At 39.2% G+C, this 18,025-nt stretch overlaps 1 protein-coding gene across 2 annotated transcripts; it reads right to left on the bottom strand.

Moving 5' to 3' along the window:
* Nucleotides 1–8: 8 nt before the first annotated feature.
* kat2a (K(lysine) acetyltransferase 2A) lies at nt 9–17,713 on the bottom strand. 2 transcript variants are annotated; one of them, XM_061701596.1, is made up of 17 exons: nt 17,115–17,713; nt 16,730–16,853; nt 13,908–14,053; nt 13,719–13,808; nt 10,234–10,607; nt 9,010–9,116; nt 7,601–7,705; nt 7,388–7,524; nt 5,241–5,449; nt 5,040–5,166; nt 4,017–4,127; nt 3,804–3,947; nt 2,985–3,099; nt 2,873–2,909; nt 2,512–2,575; nt 2,253–2,337; nt 9–829 (listed from the first exon to the last, which is right to left on the bottom strand). In XM_061701596.1, exons 1-17 carry the CDS (start codon nt 17,343–17,345, stop codon nt 636–638), a joined length of 2,400 nt encoding a protein of 799 aa, XP_061557580.1. In that variant the 5' UTR covers nt 17,346–17,713; the 3' UTR covers nt 9–635. The 2 variants fall into 2 exon arrangements, with proteins under 2 accessions (XP_061557580.1, XP_061557581.1); XM_061701597.1 differs by having other exon boundaries at nt 7,649–7,705.
* Between the last annotated feature and the right edge of the window lie 312 nt (nt 17,714–18,025).

Raw genomic sequence — 18,025 nt, 5'->3', positions numbered from 1 at the left:
AAAGACCATTTACAACGAAAAAAAACCCTTTATTGTCATCAATAGTACTACAGTGACAGTAATTGTCATTTGAACTGTGACGTCAAACGTAACGTTTCATGGTTCAAGTAGAAAACAACCATGAGATTATTTAGTTTTTTACTGGATGTATGTGAAGGCAGCAAATTCTTGTGTAGCACCCAATTAATGCACTTTTTAAGCAAACATTTTAAGCCAGAGGAACAACAAAATGTATATTTTTTTAAACCTCTGTTCTATCACGTTTTAAGCACAAAGGAGCTGAAAACACTAACAAAACAATTATTGTGACAGTGTTGGTGACAAACAAGACCTAAAATGTTAATTGAAACATGTTGACTTTCTAGCATTAACTCCATTTTGTGCTCTTATTTTCACATTTAAATAAAAAAATTGCAACAAAAGGAAAGCAAAAAGCGCAGCCGGGAGCTTCAAGTGTGTCAGTAACTGAAGGCAACGTGGCTTTCAAGTCCAGTATTTGGCGACTCAACAAGAGGAATGATGTGTTATAAATAAAATTGGTTTCTGGTGAGAACCTTTGGTACTGCGTTGTGTCGTGTTCGAGTCCCGTGCAAAAAACAAAACCCGACAACAACAACCCAAAAAAAACACAAAACTCATTTCTCAATGAGGCCGCCGTCTTTGAGCTTGAAGTAGAAGAACTTCTCGAGCGTGTTGGCCGACTTGCAGTACTCGCTGTCGGGCGGATTGTACTCTCGGCAGTTGGTGATGATGCGCTGCAGGTCGGCGATGAACAGCTTCTTGGTCACGTAGTAGCGGTTCTTCAGGCGCTCTGTCATAGTCTTCAGGTCTGCGGACAGATGTGGATTTGAGTTACAGTGGTGCAGACCTTCGTTTTTTTTAGATACGAGCTCTCATTGGGCTGCTTTTTTTTGCTTTGACTTGCGAGCGCAAATTTGAGATTGGAGTGCCGTATGGTGGCATTAAACTCAAACTCGACTCACTTCATATTAAGCAGCAGTTCGGCAGATAGTGAACAATTCTTCAAGTTGTTTAATGCGAATCCCAGATAAAGTTTGCTGTCAAACTAACAGAGAACAAAAATAATTACAAGTTGTGTATTTCAAACAACCAACTTTGCCTTAGAAAAATGCCCCCGCGAGTTCAATGCTAAAAATAATTGAAAACGCCACAGATGTGCTAACGATTCGCATTAATAGTGGCAGTGTTATAACCACTTCGGCAATGGCTAATTGAACACAAACGACGAAGCAACACATGTAGACATACACTATCACAATAGACGAGTACAGGTTCTTTATTTGTACATAAACGACTAGTATTACAGCGTAGTGGTGATTCTTCTACGTTTTGTGTGTTTGATTCTGCCCCCCAGTGGCTAAGGCAGCCACACCAGAAGGTGCAGCACAACCAATTGAAGCATTTCTGAAGCACAAATCGTTGAATTCTTTACATTTGGTCGGATTTCGCATTATTATGAGACGTAAATAAACTTTGCTCAGATTGGATCGCTCATCTTCCCCAATTTACATACGGAAGATTGGCTCTGATTGGTCCATATCACGGCGTATGCTAGTGTTGAAGCTTGGGCCAGGGCGGCCAAGCATTCGAAGCGATGTCGCATCCTACGATGCAACGTTCAGACTCGTGTCCCTCGCAAGAGTTTGATAGCGTCAATTATTTGTACACACTGAACGTCCAATAGCTTCATTTGCGGCATGCTGATATGCTCCTCCCATCTCGGTTTAAGCGGCCATGGCCTAGCGCGACAAGTCACTCTGGCTGGTTCCTTTGATTTTTACAAATGTATTCCCTTCGCAGTTCTACTCCCCATTCTAGCCCCTCCGCCCCACAACCCTCGCGGTCGGCGACGAGCGGCCACGACGGCCAGCGGGACGCCCGTCCCCCATTACTATCATTGTGAAGCACAACTCACCAAGCGTTGGATTGTTGGCCAACTAATGGGTAACGGGACGTGGGTGAAAATAAAAAGGGGATAGTTTGAGAGTTTATGCTCGTCATTCGCTTCCATTCATTGGAATTGAACCTGCCATGATTACTGCTGGCGAAAGAATTAACGTGATAAATTTTTCCGAGAAAAGTCAAACATGTAAAGACTTCAATAAACAATGTTTAATATTTGTCATATCTTTAAGATCTTTTAGCTACTATGTTTAATATTTAATATTTTTGAATATTTCATATATGTCATATCATCATTATCAACTAATATGTAATCAGTATCAGCATACCAATGGGGAAGCGGATGATCTCGTAGTAATCGGGCGCTTCAGACTTCTTGACGGGCTCCATGAAGGGCCAAGCATCAGGATGAGTCTGCAAATTCAGAGAGCGCATGCATATGCCAAAATGATAAAACAACAGGTAGGCTACAAAATGCAGTCTATGACCTGAAAAAAAAATAAATGTTTGGTTTGAGCCAATATACCACAGTTTTACATTAAAAAGCCTTTTAACCTGGATATGCTCTTACAAGTACGTGTACGTTACCTTTATCTGGGCCAGTAGGTTCTTGAGCATGTTGTACAACACATCAGGGTCCTTCACTTCTTTCCTATAAAACACACGTCATTGCTTTTAGCACCAAAAGCAGATTATAAAATCCTTATTTTAAATGATTTAATAAGAAAGGGCCCCTTTTAAGGAAAAACAGGTGTTACCATTATATCATACAATAGCGTACAGCTTTATATAAAATGAATCTGATTTTCCAGCTTTTCCAGCACCTGACAGTTGTTGTACATGACAAAATTATTTAAAAAAATACACATTAAAACTAAGTGATACTCCTTACAGCCTTTTCCTGTGAGCCAATAATAAAACAGAGCTAACAAATCCACACTGTACTTACACTTTCTCCTTGGCGCTAGGCTTCCATCCCGTTTCTCCTATGGACAACGACGACAACGTCAACGCACTTACATTATATTGTGTTGTTGTTGTGTTGTGACACAAACACTCACGTATGCCGGGAATACTCTCCACGGGAATCTGCCGCACGCCCTCCTTGAAGCACGTGAGGCCCGGGTAGACCTTCCTGATCTGATTCTGCTTCCTCTCAATTAGCTTCTTGATGATCTGACCAGGAGGATGCCACCATTGTTAAAGAAAAACCACATCACTCCAATTTTACCACCACTTCATTGGATCCCAGTCTGCTTTAGAATTTATTTTAAGATTTTACTGATTACTTTTAAAGCACATATGGGCCTGGCTCCGAGCTACATAAACTTTTAACCACGTATGAGCCTAGCCGCGGCCTCAGATCCTCGAGTGAAGGCCTTATGTTTGTTCCAAAGTCAAGGCGTGAAACTAAAAGTGATGAGCATTTTCCATCAGAGCGCCTCGACTTTGAAACGACATGCCAGTGGCGCTGAGACGTGCAAAATCAGTGGGATCTTTGAAATGACTTCTGAAAAACACACTTTTACAGCCTGGCTTTTATGTCACGGCATCTTCTCCAACCTCTGTATTTATTTATTTACTCTTTTTTAATTATTGTTTTTTAAGTAGACTTCATTTTATTTTTGGGACTTTATGTGTTTTAAACTATATTTACCCAACTCTTTTTTTTATCATTCCACAGTAACCCTCTTGGTCTCTACCCTATCGTTTTGTTGTTGTAGTTTTTATATGATTATGACGTTGGTATCCTACTGTGTTTTTATCCATTGTGTTCTTCTCATTCTGTCAAAGCACTTTGCAAATGTGTTTTCTAAGGTGCTCCATAAATGAAGTTAATATCAAAAATGATTAGAACTGTATCTGGTTGGATGGCTCACCTCTTTCTGCCTCTTGATGATGTGTGACAGTTCTGTGTAGGGAATCCTGGGGTTCAACTCGCACTCCATCAGGGTGGCTCCCTCATAGTCTTTAATGTAGCCCAGGTAGCGACTCTTGGGCACTTTGATGTCTTTAGAGAAGCCCTGCCAGAAGGAGAAAATGAGTCCAATTTGAGGACAAAATGGTTCGGAAGTAGAGAGTCGGGAGCTCACCTGCTTCTTGAAGTAGCCGATGGCATACTCGTCGGCGTACGTGAGGAAGTAGAGGATGTTGTGTTTAATGTGGTACTCCTTCAGGTGGTTCATCAAGTGTGTGCCGTAGCCCTGACGAGGGGAGGAGAGCGAGGATAGACAGGATTTTGGTTTGAGTCTAATCCTTCAAAGTACTTTGTAGAATATAAAGAGACAGTCATTTGGCTCAAAGTTCAAATAAAAAATTCTTAAAAATCGAAAAGTTAGTCATCAGAACACAGATTTTGTCAATCAATAAACTTTTTTTAGAGTTAAGAGAAAAGAAAGGAAAAAAAAATCGCAATTAGTAATCTTTTTCCAAGATTAAGTTTTTTTTTCTTAATTTTTTTTTTCGATACAAAAACCACAAATCTACCAAGAATAAAGCCACATTTTTTTCAAAATAGTCATCCCCCGAGACTAATTTTTTTTCGATAAAATTTAATGGTTTTCTACTTAGATGTCATACTTTTTCAAGATAAAATATATTTTGTTAGAATTTCTTCATTTCATGAGGATAAAGTAACACTTTTAAAGATGAGTATTTTAAAAAAATAATCTAAATTTATGAGAATGAAGTTTTTTTCCCCCCCAAATTTTTTCCCCCCAATAAAAAAAACCTTTTTTTATATATAAGGTCATAACTCTTCAAGACTTACTCCAATCATAAAATTTATTTTATTGATACAATTACATATTTTTAAATATAAAATGACATGCAGTATCTTCAAAGATAAAATGTCAGACTCTTCCAAGAATAGTACAGTAGTAATGTTTTATTCTTTCTAGAAAAAAGGTCATATTTTTGAAATTTCTATGAGGAAACAAGTACAGAAAAAGAAACTAATGGAAACAGAAAACAGTCCATTCCAGGGTTCAAACTGCTACCATTAACTGTGCAGGCAATGTTTCAAGTAACTATATTAATGTTCATTTAAGTATAAAAATAAGTTAACCCCTGTCAATAGTTAAACAATGAGTGACAAAGAAGCTAGTTTGGCATACCTTGACTTGCTCATTGGAGGTGACAGCACAGAAGACAATCTCTGTGAAGCCCTGAGTAGGAAACATCCTAAAACAGATGCCCCCGATGACACGGCCGTCTTTGATGAGGGCCAAGGTCTTGTGCTTCCTGTTTGTCGAGAAGAAAAACAGTTAGGAGACATATGGAGTGGGTATGCAGTATGAGACGGGTGGAAATCTTACGGGTCAAAGACGAGGCGCGTTATGTACTCTTTGGGCATGCGAGGTAACTGGTGCGAGAAGACATTCTGCAGGCCCACAAGCCACATCAAGATCTTCTTGTTGGACTTTTGAGACAGTGAGTTGCCAATCACGTGGAACTCGATGATGCCGCGACGCTCCTCCAGACGCGCTGTCTCATCCCGGGCCGCATTGGGCGTCAGCAGGTTGGTCTGAAAATGGAAATGTGCCCCATCACGTCAATTCTGTATGCCACTGACAATTGTGTTAGATTTTAAAAAGAACAATATTACTTAAAATGTTTTAATATTAAGAGAATGTCATATTTGTTTTAGATAAAATGAAGAATTTTTTGGAGGTATACAGTAAAGTCGTAATATTGAGAAGAAAAAGTAATTTCTTTAGAATATTTTTAAATATTATGAGAATAGTCTTTGAGATGAAATGTCACTTAAAGAAAAAGTTGCAATGTGACGAGAATATAATCTTATTTGATGAATAAAGTCAAGAAATTACAAGTAACATTTTTTAGAAAAAAGTCATACTATTATGAGAAAAAAAGTATTTTTCAAGTTGTAATATTACGAGAATAAAGCTGTATTTTGGAGAAAGAAATTGTAAGATGAAGTGAAAAATAGTTTTTTTAAGAGAAAATGTATGTAATGTCATTTTTTTTATGTCGTATTTATTTTTTATTTTTTAACAAACAAAGTCGTACTGTTAGAGGAAGAAAACAATTAGGAAAGAAAATGTAATATTTTTGGGAGATAGAATGAAGTATTTCTGGAGATGGAAAGCTGTAATATTATGACAATAGAGCTGTATTATTTTGACAAAAACGTAATATTAAGAGAAAAAATTTTTTCAAGGAAATTGCATTTTCGCAAAATGTCCTATGTTTTTGAGAAAGTTAGAATACAAAAAAAAACCCTCTCTTTTGAGAATGTATTTTTCAATATAAAAATAATTTTTTTCGAGACAAAATGAAGTATTTTCTCGAGGTATGTCATTTTATGGACAGTCGTAATATGAGAATAAAGCTGTATTTTTGGGAAAACTAACTACGAGAATAAAGCTGTATTGTTCGAGAAAAGAGTCTGAAAATGATAATATTTTCTAGATAAAATGATTTTATGTACTGTGTAATGTAATGCATGAAATGTATTTTTTTTTTTTAAAAGGTGTACCATATTTTTTGGACTATAAAGCGCACCGGATTATAACGCGCACTATCAATGAACAGGTCTATTTTCATACATAGGGCGCACCGGATTATAAAGTGCATTAAGTGAAACACAACAGTCAGATAAGTCACTTTTACAGACACCATAATATTATGTTGAAACACGGAAATTATTACTCCGCGAGGCACCTCACTACGGTAGCCGTAATGCTCAGACAATCCGGCTTCGTAGTTTACCAAATTCATACTAAAACATTTTGACAGATTTTTGAGCGGCGTGTAACACATAAAATCGGTTCGAAGTCAGTAAGCACAACCAGAATTCTTACATAAAGTGCACCGGATTATAAACCACACTGTTGATTTTTGAGAAAATTTAAGGATTTTAAGTGAGCCTTACAGTCCGAAAAATGCGGAACTATACAAGATATTTTTTACGACACTTTTTCAAGCTAAAATGTTGGAACCTAACTATAATAGTCATATTTTCTGATAAAAATTTTAAATTTCTGGACATTTTTCCAAGAAAAAAAGTAAATTCTAAAGTTATCATGCAGATAAAGTTTTATTTTGAGAAAAAAGCCACAGTGCATTGTCAAAAAAAAAAAAAAAAAATGTACCGGCATTACCAGATAACTAGCAACCCTTTACTGCTCAGTGACTGTTTTTTTTGTCAATGTCTTTCTGTCTCCAAAGTGTTCTCTTTCAATTGAGTTTCTGTTGTTGTACTAGAGCGGCTCCAACTACCGGAGACAAATTCCTTGTGTGTTTTTGGACATACTTGGCAAATAAAGATGATTCTGATTCTGATAATACGAGAATAAAGTCATTCCCCCCCCCCAAAAAAATACAGTCATAACATCACAAGAATAGTTGTATTTTTGTGATGAAATATCAGGTTTTGGGAGGATAAATACTAATATTACCAGAATAAAGTGGTGTTTTAATTCAGGATCAACTGACTGACCTCGGGGCCCAACATGGCGGCGGGGTCTGTGATGGTCATCATGACCTCGTTGACCAGCTCCATGGGAATGTCCCCCATCACGCGGATGCGCTTTGCGTCCTCCAGCGTCAGCGCCTCAGAGAGTTTACGCTTCTCACCTGGAAAGGAAGAACATTTAAGAATCAGTTAAGAATAAGAACTAGTGACAGCCTCAACACATCAAAGACACGGAACCTGGAACTGGCTCCGAACCCGTCGCGTCCAGACCGCCCAGAGACGCACCCGCGCTCAGAGCCTTGGAGAGGGCGGACGAGCTCGACACCGCCGCCGGACTGATCACTGGAAGACATAACACACATCATTTCTCTATTTTCCTAAACCCACACTCACCAGCCAATTCTTTAGGTACACATGCACTATCAAATGATATCCCATCCAATCCAAACATTGTTTTTATAAAGATAATGCTACATTTTGATTAACAATAAAGTCATCTTTCATCTGCGAAAAAGGCACATTACATTATGTCCTACATAATGAGTTTATTTTTCCAGAAAAAATATATTAGGTCAATGTATGTGAAAAGAATAATTTAAGAAGAAAAAGTCAAACAATGAGAGTAAAGTTGTTAGTTTTTGTTGTTGTATTAGTAGTATTAAGAGAGTGAAGTCAGGGTTTATTTTAGATAAACGGTCTTAAGGTTAATATTTTTGAGAATTGTATTTTATTTTTTATATATATATATGTATTTTTTATCCATCCATCTCTGAGGTGGGATTGCAGGAGCAGCAATTTAAGCAGGGAAACCAAGACTTCCCTCTCCCCAGCCACTTCATCTAGCTGTTCCGGGAGGGTTCCCGAGGCATTCCCAAGCCAACCTTAGGAGACATAGATTTATATATTTTTTCTATAAAGCCATATTTTTCAAGAATAAAGTTACATTTTTTCCCAAAATGTTGTAATTTATGACAATAAAGACATTTTCAAGATTAACAGTTTTGGAGATATATTTTTTAAACAAGAATAAAGTCATATTTTATTTTTTTAAATAAAAAAGTCTGACAGTCCTAACCCTTTTTCATGAAAACAGTCAAAATATTTAGAGAATAATCACAAATATGGCATATAGTTGTTATTTTTACACAATAAAATGTGACTTCTTGGGGGAAAAAAGTTATTACGAAAAGCATTTTTTGAGATAGTCTTAAAAAGACAGCAGTAATACAGAATGAAAAGTAATTTAAAAAGTCATAATACTTTGAGAATGTTGTATTTTTGTTGCCAAAAGTTAGTAACATTACTTAGCATAATTAGACTATTTATTACTTAGCACACCATCATGTAACATCTTAATCTTGTTCCATCTCCCGCCCCCCCTTGGCTTGATTAGATTTACATTTCTTTTAGTTCCTTCTAAATGCTGCTCTTTGTATTTTAACTGTTTATTGTTTCTATACTATCAACATTCGCGAATATGTGTGAATATTGCGGCTGTGACAATTTAACTTCCCTCATGGAATGAATAAAGTATGTATCGATCTTACATCAAGAGAATAAAGTCATATTTGTCTCGTGACCGTGTGTATTTTTTACACGTTATAGGTAAATACATTTTAAAAACAATTTCCATTCTCCTGCCTCACCCGTCTGATGTCCCAGCTGCGCACCATCGGCGGCAGGCACGGTGAAGTCGGCCTCCCAGATAGGAGAATTTTCCCCGTAGATTTCCTCCTCCAGCATGGACAGAAACCTGACAACAAGATTAATTCGTGTTCCGAAAAGTTGATACAAAACTGCAACGCTGTGGAATTAACTGACTTGTTAAATTGTAGAATGTAAGACTTGAAGTTGGAATGTGAAATGTGGAAGGAGGAGGTAAATATGTAAAATATCTCTCTTAATTTGGGAATTTTACTGTGAAAATGTGGGAATTTGGGAAATGTGTAACAGTTTGAGGTTAAAATGGTTTTAATCATTCAAGAAATGTGGAAGGAGGACGTTAAGATGTAGAATCTCTTAAATTTATAATTTTATTCTGGAAATGTAAGAATTTGGCGATTAAGATAAATAGTTTCTTAATCTGTATGTCCCGAATGATCTGAACAGTTTTAAATTAGAATGGTTTGAATTGGTCAAGAAATGCGGAAGGAGGGTCAATATGTAAAATATTTGCATTTATTTGCTAATTTTGTCAGAAACAATATGAGAAAACTGAAAAACATGGTAATTTGGGGAATGTGAAAATAAGTGAATAAAACGAACAGTTTGAATTTGGAATGGTTTGGATCGGTTGAAATAAATTGTGAAACAGGGATGAGTTAAACTTGGAAAATGTCTCCATTCATTTCAAAAGGAATTATATTCATTAAAAAATTGGGAATTGCCAGAAAAGTAGGAATTCTGGGAATATGGAAAATAGTTCCTAACATGTCCAGAATGAGATGAAGGATTTGAAGTTGGAAAAAGTTTAAATCACTGAAGAAATGTGGAAAGAGAAGAATGGCGAATATTGACAGAATAATCAGCATTCACACAATTCTAAATTGAGCCAGTGAGAACGAGAGCGGACTTCTGTCATTTTTAAGTGCAGCAATTAATGAAGATCTTTCAGATGACTACTGGTCTAAAATCAAGGTTGAGTTCTGATTCTGGCATATTGGGGGCAGGCCATTATTGCACTCAGTACCTTTTTTGTTTTGTTAAAGACAGATTTGACAGATGTTTGGATTTACACCACTATTGTAATTTTAGTGGCATCTATAAAACTTTTTATCAATCCCCTTGAAAATGAAAAACATAGAGTCAGCCCATTCTAGTTCTTAGTGGCTCAAAAGATGTTTGTTTGAGACATGTTGACATGCACTTACTTGGGGAAGTGAGTCAGAATGAGCGTGCGCTTCTCGGGCAGAAGCTTGTCCTTCTCCACACGGAACTTCTCCAGCAGCTGGCGCCGCGTGACAGAGAAGATGGACTTGAGCAGGCTGCGTCCGAAGACGTGCGTGGTCTCATAGCGCGGCAGGCTGTCGTTGCTCTGCGGCACGTGGCAGTAGCACAGCCAGCGTGTGTAGTCCACCTTGTAGGCCGTGCCGTCGTCCTTTTGCGTTCGCTGCCGGTACTGTGTGGGCGTCTCCAGCTTCCAGTAGTTGAGGCACAGCAGAAACATCTTGGACAGCTCGAACATAGTCTGGCGCTCCTTGGGCGCAAGGTGACTGAATTTGTACTGCACAAAGTTCAGCACGCCCTTTGGAAAAGAACACAGGAGATACAGTGGTACCTCAATTCATGCCTAGATCAGAATACAGGACTTTAGCCCCGATATTGGCAACAAAACACAAAACTTCTCGTAGTGTGACATAATCCATGACCAACGATTTGGGCAAACAACAGCCATACGACGCCAAAATGAAAAGTCTAGCATGTTTGATTTCTTGGTCTTTTGATCTTCTGTGTAGTGTGACATATCAACGACAACTCTCTGACAGCACGATCCACTGTTGTTATCATCGCCATGGTAACGGGTGTATTAGAATCAGAATAATCTTTATTTGCAAAGTATGTCCAAAAAACACACAAGGAATTTGTCTCCGGTAGTTGGAGCCGCTCTAGCACGACAACAGACACTCAATTGACAGAGAACACTTTTGAGACATAAAGACATTGATAAAAACAGTCACTGAACTTCAAATAATGTATGCAGTTTAAAGTGACTTGTAGTGCGATAATCTGGGACAATGTTGATTGTGCAAATGTTGCAGATACTCCTCAGTCAGTGTGCAAGTGGTGCAGATGCTACTCTGGCATGAGTGGCCAGTACTGGTCAACAACAGATATGCAAATAGAGCAGCATGGCGAGACTACTATAGTGAGTGCACAAGTAATATATAATTGGCCGGACAGAAATGTGACAACAAACTCAAGACAAAAAAATTGACAGCATGTTGAAATGGAATTGTAGGTTAGCTGTTTAAGAAGTTGATTGCAAAAGGGAAGAAGCTGTTGGAATGTCTGCAAGTTCTAGTTTGCATTGATCGGTAGCGCCTACCTGAGGGAAGGAGTCGGAAGAGCCGGTGACCGGAATGTGGAAGTTCCGAGAGGATTTTGCACGCTCTTGTCTTAGTTCTGGCAGCGTGGAAGTCCTCAAGGGTGGAAAGGGGGGTACCGACAATCTTTTCAGCAGTTTTGATTGTCCATTGCAGTCGGAGTTTGTCCTTTTTTGTAGCAGCACCAAACCAGACTGTGATGGAGGAACACAGGACTGATTCGATGACTGCTGCGTAGAACTGCCTCAGCAGCTCCTGTGGCACGCCATGCTTTCTCAGAAGCCGCAGGAAGTACATCCTCTGATGAGCCTTTTTGAGGACGGAGTTGATGTTGATTGCCCACTTCAGGTCCTGAGAGACTGTAATTCCCAGGAACTTGAAGGTCTCGACGGTTGACACAAGGCAGCTGGACAGCGTGAGGGGCAGCTGTGGCGAAGGATGCCTCCTGAAGTCCACGATCATCTCTACAGTCTTGAGCGTGTTCAGCTCCAGATTGTGTCGCTCCAGCCGCTCCACTACCTATCGATATGCAGACTCGTCACCGACCTTGTTGAGGGCGATGACAGTGGTGTCATCTGCAAACTTCAGGAGTTTGACACCCGGGTGCATTAAGGTGCAGTCGTTTGTGTAGAGAGAGAAGAGCAGCGGAGAGAGGACACAACCTTGGGGCGCCCCAGTGCTGATGCTGCGTGTGGATGAAGTGGACTCCCCCAGCCTCACCTGCTGTGTCCTGCCCGTCACGAAGTTGTAAATCCACTGGCAGATGGCAGGTGAGACGCTTGAGGTGGTCCAGCACGAGATGTTCAAAGGACTTCATGACCACAGATGTGAGATGTCCAGTCATGTTTAGCGGTGACACGTTTTCTGGTTCCGCCTCCCCGACAGTGTTTGATTTGACAAGATAATGCCCAGTGATCGTAAAAGACGGGATACAGTGGTATCGTAATAAATGTCGTGTAGTGTTGCCAGTGGTTGACCGAGATACGGCAACATTTTATGGCAGTAGTCTGACATAGTGCCATCTTTAAAGACCACATTTATCTTGTAGTCTGATCCAAACATTACAAGTGACCCGATTTACAAATTCGCTCAGTCGATTTTTTTGTCTTTACTTGTGAGCGGTAGATGCCGGCAGTGAACTTCAAAATAAGCAGCAGTTTAGCAGAGGTTAATGCTTGCTTTTCAAGTGGTTTATTGCCTGTCCCAGTTGAGGTTTACTGAAAAACTAAACATAAAACAAAGAGAAATGCATACCACATAAGTGTCTGACCCGGTATCGGTCGATAATTAGCATTTTATGCTGATCGGCTTTAATGTCATAATTCGCAGATCCCTCCGCAAAAGAAATTTACTCCGCGTCGCCATCGTGTATAGTATATTTGAATCCAAAAGCTAGTTTATTTTTAGCCTCGTGTGTCTTTTGACAATAGTACTCTTAATGTCTGACCAACAATAAAGTTATTTTAAAAAATATATGGCGGTGTGGGACAAACAACACGTCTGAGACAGACGTAATGCCCGGATCAGACGACAAGACAAATTTGGTCTTTCACGATGGCACTATGTCAGACTACTCCAATAAAATCTTGTATTCCGATACCACCGCATCCCGTTTTTTACGATCATTGGGCTTTACCTTCCATCCTTCCATCCATTGTCTTACGCTTATCCGAGGTCTTGTCAACTCAAATGCGACCGGATACACTCGTTACCGTGGCGACAACAACAAGAGTGAATCGGGCCGACTGTATTATAAAGACAAAATGGGGGAAAACATGTGTTGGCGGTCACCACTGCTCAGGAGAGGACATTCGTTTAAGGCTTGCTTGAGGTATGTTCCCGTACTTTGAATACGATACGGCTCACAAGCAGGCAACAAAACGTTATGTAGCCTAGCAAGCTAGTGGTTGGACATAAACATGCAGGCGTTCTGTCGAATCATGCTTTAAAGTCTCGGTGTGGGTGAAGTAATTTAATTACAATAAAGTAATTGAATTACAGTAAGTTAGCACCCATTATTCCTGTCATGTTGTAACCTTTATGGAGCAGTAAAGGAACAGGTCATTCAAATAGACACGTTGCTCCATCTTGTGATCGGATCGGTGATTGGTTATCATTTTTTTAAACTCGCTGATCGGCCCCAAAAATCCTGATCGCGTAAAGTCTATTTTTTTGACAAAACGTGTCATAATATTACGAGAAGAAGTTGTATTAAATTGTAATCTTAAATGAATAAATTGGTGAAGTCCAAATTTTTTTTTTTTTGATAATATATTTAAATCAAAGACTTTGAAGTTACATTTGACATTCACCTGCTCAATGTTGGGTTTTTCAAAGGGCGGACTGCCCAGTGATCCTTCTACCACTGGCTGGCTCATCTGCAGGATGCATTTCCTCAGCAACTACGGAATAAAGACAACAAAAAACAGGCATACTCTATGTTACTACACATTGGATTGATCTCGGGTTTTCTTAGTCACTGCTTTAATGTGTGCGCTCACCTTGAACAGGTAGAAGTAGACCTGCTTTGTGTCAGTGTCCTCCTCCTTATGCACAGACATGAACAAGTTCTCCACATCCACCACCATTCCCAGCAGCCTGTTGATCTCATCCTCGGACACGTTCTCCAGGTGGGACACGTGGTCGGCTGCAAGACACAAAGAGGCATTGGAATGGAGGCAGGATGTCACTGGAATAACGCTTGATGTATTCAAATTAAAAGGAACATTAAAAAAATAATAATAATAAAATTTACTTTTTAATGTTTTTATACAAATAATTGTATGTCTGAAGTAAATTGTGAAATTAAACAACCAAGTAAATCTTTAATTACCTGCCTATTTCTGAAAATCTGCACTTCCTCCCAACTGTTATGCCACAGTTGGGCTATTTAACATAATATCCACCCCCACACTGAGTTATTCCATCAATGACGTGGTACTTGCTTGTTTTCCACACACTGGGATCTACTTCAAAAAATCCTCAATGGATAATAACGTGTGAAAATAGCTAGGTTTGATACGTTTGTGTAGGTCTGGTTTGTTAAAAATTGATAGCTGTAATGCTTTGGTGCAGCATGAAAGCGATGAAGGTAATTATGCATGCAGATCAATTTCCACCTATTACATAGCCTAGTCAGCTCATCGTTTTTGTAATGCATAGCTCTTAAACCTTTAAAATAGAGTTTAGGGTGATGTATGTAACCACAGTCATTAGCTATTCAACCCTTTTCACTTGTCAAAAGGCTCAACGCAACTGTTATGTCCACTGCTCGCAACATTGACATGCGTCGATATGATTCTTATCGATCAGCAATTTTTTTAACCAAATTTAATTAGCAATTAAACATGATTTAAGAGAAATGTTGGGTCACTCTTAGTACACACAACTGTATATATAGATAGCAATAAAAGGTATAATACCAACATTAATGACAATATGGTTTTTAACTCAAAATATGCCATTTTTTAAATTTCCTGATAAATATTGGTTTTGTAGATGGATTCGGAGAGACGTGAGTCCATTAGCATTTGACAGCTTAGGCTTTGTTTGAAGTTTTTCTTAGCATAGCTCACCAGTTGACATTGGTGCACCGTTACAAAACGGTCTGGAAGGGTTTTTCTGTTCCCAAAATGCAGTTCAGCACCAGTTTGAGAAGCTTTATGGTTGTCAAACATGTAGTACAAGCTACGCTATCCATGGCAAGTATGGCCAAACAGGATCTGTCCTTGACAAACCACGGAGCGGAAGACCTGCTCCTACCACCACTGACAAGAACTCGGAAACTTCTGGAGCAGGCGTTCACACAAAGCCAAGAATAGTCTATCGGGAGCTCTGCACTAGAACTCAGCAACTTTAAAGAGAGATAAAGCTTTACCCTTACCGACTTCAGGTTTTTGATAGGCTTTACACGATCAGGATTTTTGGGGCCGATCACCTATCAGCGAGTTTAAAAAAAGGATAACCGATCTGATCACAAGATGGAGGAATGTCTATTTAAATTACCTGTTCATTTACTGTATATACTTGTGTACTTAATTGCTCAAAAAATTATATTTACAATGAATAATGTATCTTTGTTCATCTATTAATGCCAGTAATGCATAGGGACAGACAGAACAAATTAATGGTCTTCTCTTAGATGGCAGGAAGTACATGCATTAATTAATGTCTCCACGTTTTGTGACATTTTTGTTTGTTGGTGTGCCAATTGTAAAATATGTTCCTTGGCTCCCTAAAGGTTAGAAATCACCGCTCTAGTCTGGTCATGTATTCTAATCAGGCAGGCCAAACCAACATTACATGACAGATATAATGGGTGCTAACTTACTGTAATTAAATTATGACTTTATTATAATTAAATTACTTCACCCACACCGAAACTTTAGAGCATGATAGGACAGAATGCCGGTACAACCGTTAGTGCTAGCAGTAGCTTGCTAGGCTACATAACATTTTGTTGCCTGCTTGCAAGCCATATCATATGAAAAGTAAGTGAATATACCTCAAGCAATCCTTAAAATAACATCCTCTCCCGAGCACCGGTGACCACCAACACGTTTTTCCCCATTTTGTTCTTATAATACAGTCGGCGCAATCCATTTGTTGCTGTCGCCATGGTAACGGATGTATCCGGTCGAATTTGAGTTGAGAAGATAAAGCCCAGTCATCGTAAAAAACGGGATGCGGTGGTATCGGAATACAAGATTTTATTGCAGTAGACTGACATAGTGCAATCGTGAAAGAGCAAAGTTGTCTTGTCGTCTGTGTCGTCTGTCCCACACCACCACGTTTTATTTTTTTGTAAATAACTTTATTGGTGGTTAGATATTTACAGTACCATGTCAAAAGACACACAACAAGGCTAAAAATAAACTAGCTTTTGGATTCAAATATACTGTACACGATGGCGATGTAGAGTAAATGTCTTTTGCGGACGTCACGTCAATGACGTCACTGATCGGATCGGTGAATTATGACATTAAAGCCGATCAGCATAAAATGCTAAATATTGGCCGATACCGATCTGGCCGATCAGATCGGTGTAAAGTCTAGTTGTTGAGCAATATAATCTTTTACTAACTGGCACTGGGGACAGAAAAACTTCTTGCCAGGCGTCAATTTTGTAACACTGCTTCAATGTCAATTGGTGATCCATTGGTTCAGGAATGACAATTCTTACAAAAATTGCAAAGCCTTAGCTGTCAAATGCTGATAGTCTCACATCTGTCCGAATGATACTTGAAACAAAATTAAAAGATGTGTATAGTGACTTTTGGGACACCCTGTATAAAGGATGCTGGTTTAGTGTGTCGGTGGATACCCAGGGCATGTCCACAGCTGCGGCACGGCTCGCTCAGACTGGCGGCTTGTTGCTGCAGGTCGACTCGGGGAGCCGTGGGGGGGTTAGGGTTCTTCCATCCGTTGCATTTACATGTGTCACTGGCCTGAACATGAACATAGTGGCAATGAACCAATTGTAACAACAGAATAGACAACTTCAACTTGATTATTAGGCGACTTGAAGCTAAGCTAACATTGATGTTTAAATAATTATATGAGTATAGCTAGGTAGCTAGCTAGATGGGAAAGTTAACATTAGCTCATTTAGCTGCGTATTTGACATATTAAATGTTTAAATAAAATAATTCCTGTGGAATGCCTTGTTCTGAACTTTGGCCAGCCAAGGGAAGTGGCGAGCTAACTACCTTGCAGGCGGAGAAAACGCCAAGTTTCTCGAGCTTCTTTGCTCGAGGAAAAGCTCGAACTTGGGCTTTCTTCTGGCTGGCGCGTTGCTGCTGGCTCAGCCCAGGCCTGGCCGGGTCGCTGTTACCCGAACCAGAACCGGTCGCAGCGGCGGCGCCGGACCCAGTCGACCCGGCAGCCGACTGGGCTGGGAGGTGCCGGGGTTGCTGGGCCTGAGCCGCCGGGTCCGACATTTCAAAAGTCTTCTTCTTCTTCTTCTATTTCATCGGCTGCTGCGGGTGAGCTCATGTGCTTCATTTAAGTACGGCTGGGAAATTTACCAATTAGCTAAGAAAATTACTAGATACTACGTAGAATGATACTCTACTCACTATGGGTTCATGGATTTTTGTTAAAATAAAGTATTCAAGACCAATAGTCAAACTTTAAATCCGTATGTTACTGATGTACACTAGAATTTTATTGGGAATTTTCCGCAATGTTGATTTATATATACATACATTTTTAAAAATGCTATTTCATATACATCCTAACAGGTTATTGAATCACTGAATGATACGTTACCATACATAATGTAACTCACCAGCTAAGAAAAAAACAAAAAAACAATACGTTGACATTACACAATCCGCTTCGTTTCAAGTACTTGAAGGCAACTACTTTTCCCAAGGATTGTGGGTAATGTATTTTTTTAATCAAAGGCGTTTCCCCTTAAAATGAATTTGAGAGTCCTATGGATGCAATTCTACAAATATATGTATTTTTTTCAAAATTTCACCATTGTGAGTGTTCTCTAAAACTTAAAAATATTTCAGTTAAAAACAATAGAGCCCAATTGGTAATATGTGCTCAACAGTATTTTCTGTCAAATGGCTGTCTGTTGTCGTGCAAGAGCGGCTCCACCTACCGGAGA

Source organism: Phycodurus eques, chromosome 16 (assembly GCF_024500275.1).
Source record: "Phycodurus eques isolate BA_2022a chromosome 16, UOR_Pequ_1.1, whole genome shotgun sequence".
Taxonomy (NCBI): Eukaryota; Metazoa; Chordata; class Actinopteri; order Syngnathiformes; family Syngnathidae; genus Phycodurus; species Phycodurus eques.
Note: the sequence above shows the minus strand (reverse complement) of the source record. Positions and strands in the feature narration are given on the sequence as shown.